At 32.2% G+C, this 6,217-nt stretch overlaps 1 protein-coding gene across 1 annotated transcript; it reads left to right on the forward strand.

Moving 5' to 3' along the window:
* Positions 1-1,100: 1,100 nt before the first annotated feature.
* On the forward strand, positions 1,101-3,022 carry LOC114412728. Its single transcript, XM_028376740.1, has 5 exons — positions 1,101-1,263; positions 1,399-1,574; positions 1,699-1,792; positions 2,053-2,217; positions 2,500-3,022. The coding sequence occupies exons 1-5, from the start codon at positions 1,152-1,154 to the stop codon at positions 2,778-2,780; spliced, it is 828 nt and encodes a 275-aa protein (XP_028232541.1). The 5' UTR covers positions 1,101-1,151; the 3' UTR covers positions 2,781-3,022.
* The last annotated feature ends 3,195 nt before the right edge of the window (positions 3,023-6,217 follow it).

Here is a 6,217-nt window from a genome sequence, read left to right on the forward strand (position 1 = left end):
TTGGATTCAATTAGGTGAATTTCCCATTCCCACAAATGCCTGAAGTATTCAATTTTTCAACACCATAATTGTTTCATGTAACACTCAAGTTGATATAGTACCAAGGAAATAGTTGCTGGGAATGTAAATGGAAATTGTACTTTTTGAAACTTCAATGAATTCAAATTTTCCTCCACATGTTTCACTCTGACTCAAAACATTTTACTTTTAATTGTGTACCTACCTTGTACTACTTATCCTGATCGAAATTCATTGGCTGAGGAGTTTATGTTTATGTTAATATTGATGTTATTCTTGATTGAACTCCAGTTTCATTTATATATCAAGGTGTATGAATTCAAACTTATTTATTAACTAAAAGTAATAATAATAGGGAAAAAATGGTGAGTAGAGAAAGCCTCAGTTAGATTGTGAGTGCATCAATCAATATCCACACAAACTACAATGCCTGTATCTGTATCTGTGTGCAACAAAATTCCACACAATATTGAACCATTCAAACCCTAGGATGAAAAAAGGTGGTCCCTAAGACCAAACCCATGATTTAATTCATCTTCTTCTTCTACTCATCTTTTAACCTTACCTGGGGCCCTCAACAGCATGCCCTCTAAGTGGGACCCTTTTGTTATATGACACCCACCAAGTTGATTTTCCATGTGGTGGGAGATTTCAGATATGACCCCCACAATGAGTGAGAGAATGTGCAATAGAAAAAAAAAAATAGAAAAAAGAAATGTACCATTGGAGAAACGGTTGGTAACCATACCATACAAAGGGTCCAGGAAGAAAAACACAAAAGGAAAAGCTGAAATTTGAATTATGTCTCTTTGGGGGCATGTCTTTTCCACACCCTTGCTTTACATTTAAGAACAGAAGCACAATATGATAACCTTTGCAATTATTTAGTCCCCCACATATATAACCAAGGAAATAATTTTTTTTAAAAAAAAAAACTAAAGTGAACACAAACCATTTTCAGAATCCCAAGAAACATCCACTTTTCTCCTTAGCCTGCGTTGACTGACTCATACTATTACTATTACTACTGTTTCTTAAACTCATCCAATGCTTTTCTGTTTTCTTCCACAAATTGTACATAAATAGACCCTTCTCATCATTTTTTTGTTGCCACCAAGTCACACTATTACAAAATGAACCACCTTCATTCCCTAGCTTACACTACCACTACTAGCCTCTGTGGTTCTTCCCTAGGTTGGGATTATCACAACCTTGGAGTTCTCAACGTGGACAAAATGTCTTTAAGTACTATACTATACTTTTGTTTCTCTTTATATTTCTACCTATAATGCATTTGTTACCTCCTTGGATAAGATATTAATGCTTATAACTAGCTAAAGTGTTGCAATGCAATGATTGGTGGTGATATTTAATATGCAGTGCCAGCTATGGAGGGAAGTACTACACCATCACTCTCATCACCTCAACACTCTGATTTCTCAACTGGGTATCTCGAAGATGCTTTGATTGAATCATGTGAGCGTTCAAAACGTAGACGTGTGTTGCCATGTGCTACTGATGAACATAGCAAGAGTTTCATTGATGACCTTGAGCAGGTACAATTAACTATACTATATATACTCTTTGTTTGAATATTTATTTTCTCTTTACTTCAATTTGGTGTATATCTTCTCTTCTTGTTCTTGGAGTGAGACTGAATGTCATGTCTTCACTCTTCAGAGTTTCTGGAATTTCAACCCCTTATGGAACCAACCAGTAGAGAACTTCAACTTCTACTGCATGAACCAGATAGAAAGGTTTTGTGGAATTTCAGGTATATATATATTACATATTACTAATATATGTACTTCTTGTTACATATGAATTCATTTACATGATATGGTCAATTTGGTTCAAAATGCTATTATTGCAAACAAAACACTGATACCTTTGTAATTAATTTATTGAGAAAAGGGGTCCCAAAGAAAAATAAAAGAATAATGAAGGAAAACTAGATTGATAACTGGTGATGATTGTGCTGTTACTTGTACCTTCACTTTTTTTTTAATTTGTCATACATGATATATATTTTAGATGAGCATATAAGCACATCAAGGAGCGAGGAAGCAAACATTCTTCTAGCAGACACTAAAACACCGGAAGAGACAATATCAGCCTCTGAATCTTTAAATTCATCCTCATCTTCATACAAACAACCGGCGACATGCAAAACCACAGACCCCACAGTTGCCCCAACAGGTACTATATTCTTTCTCTCTCTTCTAAATATGATAATATATTGGGAAAAACTTCCATAGGTGTTTTTGGTATTTTTTTCACTCCAGTAATCCGTGTAAAAAAGGTTTGTATTAAAGGTCAACACAGATTATTGAGGTGAAACTCCAATTTTCTGATCAGAGAACAACATAGAAAACATCAATCAAAACTGTATCTAAGTTTTATCCTGATATATATTTGTTTGTATGAATACATTATTAATTAATGCTTCTTGTATTGTATGGTGTTACAATTAATGAACAGAAAATGATGATATGAGGAACAAGAAGGTGGTAACAAGAGTGGTGTATCCATTTGCAATGGTGAAGCCAGGAGGAAGAGAAGGTGATGTGACATTGAATGACATAAATGAGAGGATCCTAATGCCTCCCACAAGACCAGTGAGGCATCCAGTTGGAGACTTTGCATGTCGGCCATGCGTGTCCGCAGAGGGTCCAGGGCTTTCAGGGAAAGCAGTGGTGGCCCTTACTAGAATTCACACACAGGGAAGAGGCACAATCACTATTATCAGAACCAAAGGCTAAGCAATAACATCGAGCAGTGTTATGTGTTATGCCCCTTATTGCTGTGGCTTGGTTAGCACCTACCTAGCTTTTACTTGAAGCAGCTTTTTGGGCCTGATTTGCTTTGTTTTCATCAGTCCTTCTTCCAATTGTAAAGATGGAAAGCGATATCTATGTATGTGCATACACCTTATATAATACTTGAACCTTATGTTAAAGCTGTTCTTCTCAGAGATTCAGACCCAACATGAACAATTATTTGATTTGAGTGTTGTCCTGGTAAGCTAGTAGCCAATGATATATAATACTAATATTCAAAAGAAATATAAAAAAAGAATGTACAAGAGAAGGAAGGGGGGGAGGAAAAAAACAAATAAACATACAAAAGATTATTGCACAATGGAATTAAGGTCTTTTGCCACTGGTTAGGACTTTTGATCTTTGAGAAAGACACAGCAGTGGATGGCACTGTTTCTGCACCCTCACTTTTTTCTTGATCAGGATTTGGAAGGATCTGTGTCTTTGTATGTTATATGGTTAAATAGAAGTAAGGTGCAAGCGAAATAAGGTTACTTTTCACAGCAGTTGAAAATTTTAAAATTAGATTAATTTACCAAATGTATATTCATTAATTCTTGTGTTGATTGACCATTAAGAACTAAACACATCATAACTAACTCTTGAGTAAGGGTATAATGCCTGTTAAACATAACATGCTTGTTTGTAAAGATCAAAGCAGTGAATTTTTTTTTAAAGAGAAAATGAAGAACAGCTTATGATTCTTTTTTTAAAATCTAAACAATTCATTGCATTCACAATTAAAAATTATATGTTCGCAGAATTTCAGTGAGAGAAAAAGAATTAATTAAGAACAAAATAAGGACTAATGCAATATAGTTCACCCACACTAATAACATATATCAACACATTCTAGATATATCACAGTAGTTTCCTACACTAAAATACAAAGAAGCACGATAAAGTGTTTAGCAAATCTAACGTAGAAGCAAGTATTCTTTCTCCTTTTTCTTTCTCTTTATTGATAAGATAATACTACTTTTACGATACTGCCAGACAGAAGAGATAACGAGACCTATACTTAATTACCAACTCCAAAGGTTAAAATTGACTTTTGGTAATACAAAGACAACTTACAGCTACCCCAAGGACTTTTGCCTCTTTTCTTTATTAACAAATATTGAAGCTAAAACTTAATTTTACTTTATCACATCCCTGTCTTTAAATTAAGTTACTTTATAACAAATATATGCACATTATTCCATCCATTGTCTGGAAAATCTTCTTTCTTTTGGTTAATAAACTTACTATTATAATTAATTAATTAATTGTTGGTTAGAGAAAGACATTGATGGTCTTAGATTCTGACGATATGAAAAGGGCACACTAAAGAACAAACAATATATGACAAATAAGGAGAATAGTCTCAAGTGAATCTCATGAACTAATACCTCAATCATGAATCCTACACTTGATATTATAATGTAGTTGTTAGAACAAAAGGCCTAATTTTCTTCATGCGCAGTTGTGTTATATTGCTGCGTCTACCTCAGAGGTCAAACCTTGATCAATTTTAAACAATGCAAATTATAGACAATATCTAGTATGGGTCCCATGAATGAGTAACCGAATCATACAGTACCGATTTAGAAACCAAATTTCGGTCACTATCCATCTCTGCATGCTGTGTGGAACCACAACCACTATCCTAATTTGATATATTTCTATTCTTAATAGTAATGTTTGTGTAGCAAAAATTCATTAAATTGGCGCATCACTTAGTGGTGTTTGATCTTATGACCCTGCTGCGGGGGGTGTAGACCTACCTCACTTGAAGGGAACACTGCCACAACTGTACGGCAAAAGTCTCAAACATCTAATCTGACCTCATATGTGTTTGGTGGGGGATTGGGCTATTGAGTGGAAGATGTCTATTCCTGTATTCCATTATTATTATGTATATATATGCATGGTTTTGTCTCCTATAGCAACCATATATTACATGAACCATCCTCTGACTTTTGCCCTTTTTCAAATATTCTCTTGGACCATCTCTTTTATGTGGTTTTTTGGACCCTTTGCTATTGTATCATATATATTGAGTGTGTGTGTATAGTCACTTTTTATCAAAATGTTATAATTTGAATTAATGTAAGAAATTTTTTACTTATTTTGTTATCATTAATGAATGACAACAAAATAAGTAAGAAATAAATTACCAAATAATATCCTTATCCTGAATAGTCACACGTAACAAATTGGTAACACAATGATACACTTTAGCATATTTTAAAGGTAAAATTTATAATATATTTAAATTCTTTTTAACTAATATAGAAAGAGAGAAAAACAGTTATACACTAAAAACATAAATTTTACACAATCATTTAATTATAATTTAATATGTATAATAAATTTATTAATTTTTAAAATAATTATTTTAAAATAATTTAATTGATAATTTATGATTAGATGAAAATATAAAAATTATCGGGTGCATAAACATTATACTTTTATATAAAAAATAATGATAAATATTGGAAAGTTTTATTTTTCAATCGCAATATATATAAAGGGGAAAATGCAGTATATTGTATACATTTCTACGTCTCGAAAATATTTTAAAAATAATTTCCAAGTTACCTTTATGTCGAGATATGTAAACACTTTCCTGAATCCACCATTTCATTGGTGAATTAAAAGTGAGGAATCGTTCCCTTGACAGGTGCTATAGATGGCGTTAGCTTTTCTAGGTCAAGACGGCAAAAAAAGTTACTATGCAGTATTTAATTTAACGGGTTATGATGTTTATACACTCACATAATTTTAGTTTTCTATATATATATAAAATTTAACCTGATGTATTCAACTCATCACGTGTGTGCGTCATTACAATAGCTAGAAATAAAAATATATTGCATAAAAATGTTTTTTTATTATAGACTTGAATAGTGTCAAGATCATGATGAGATAAGAGCAACTTTAATATGTAACTTTATTATCTAACATTACGATGATATGCAAGACAAGAGATTTTTTTATATATATAATTGCTTGTACAAACAACATTTTTTAATGTAATTTTAAGCTTGAAAAGCGGTCAGTATACCAGGAAATTATGCCACATGCAGTATCCGAATTAAAATTATTATATGTTCTTCAAAAAGAAAATAAAATACTGACAAAAAAAAATACTGACAAGAAAATAAAATACTGACAAGTAAAAACATGATCTCAATTAAATCTAAACTTATCACTAAAATGACTATGTCAAAAATTGGCGCAATAGTTTGAACAAAATATCATACAACTATAACATATTTAACTTTCACTAACTAAATTGGTTAAATTTTTTAACTCGATATTAGTTAATAATGACAAAGAATAGCAGTAAGTTTCAAATAAGGTACGATTTACATCTCTTTCCTGTTTCCAACGTT

The sequence above is a fragment of the Glycine soja genome, chromosome 5, assembly GCF_004193775.1.
Source record: "Glycine soja cultivar W05 chromosome 5, ASM419377v2, whole genome shotgun sequence".
Classification (NCBI taxonomy): domain Eukaryota; kingdom Viridiplantae; phylum Streptophyta; class Magnoliopsida; order Fabales; family Fabaceae; genus Glycine; species Glycine soja.

Coding starts and splice junctions, on each gene's coding strand:
- LOC114412728 (XM_028376740.1), top strand. CDS start 1,152: ATGAACCACCTTCATTCCCTAGCTTACACTACCACTACTAGCCTCTGT. Junction 1,264..1,398: donor CGTGGACAAAATGTCTTTAA/GTACTATACTAT, acceptor TTTAATATGCAG/TGCCAGCTATGGAGGGAAGT. Junction 1,793..2,052: donor AAGGTTTTGTGGAATTTCAG/GTATATATATAT, acceptor TATATATTTTAG/ATGAGCATATAAGCACATCA.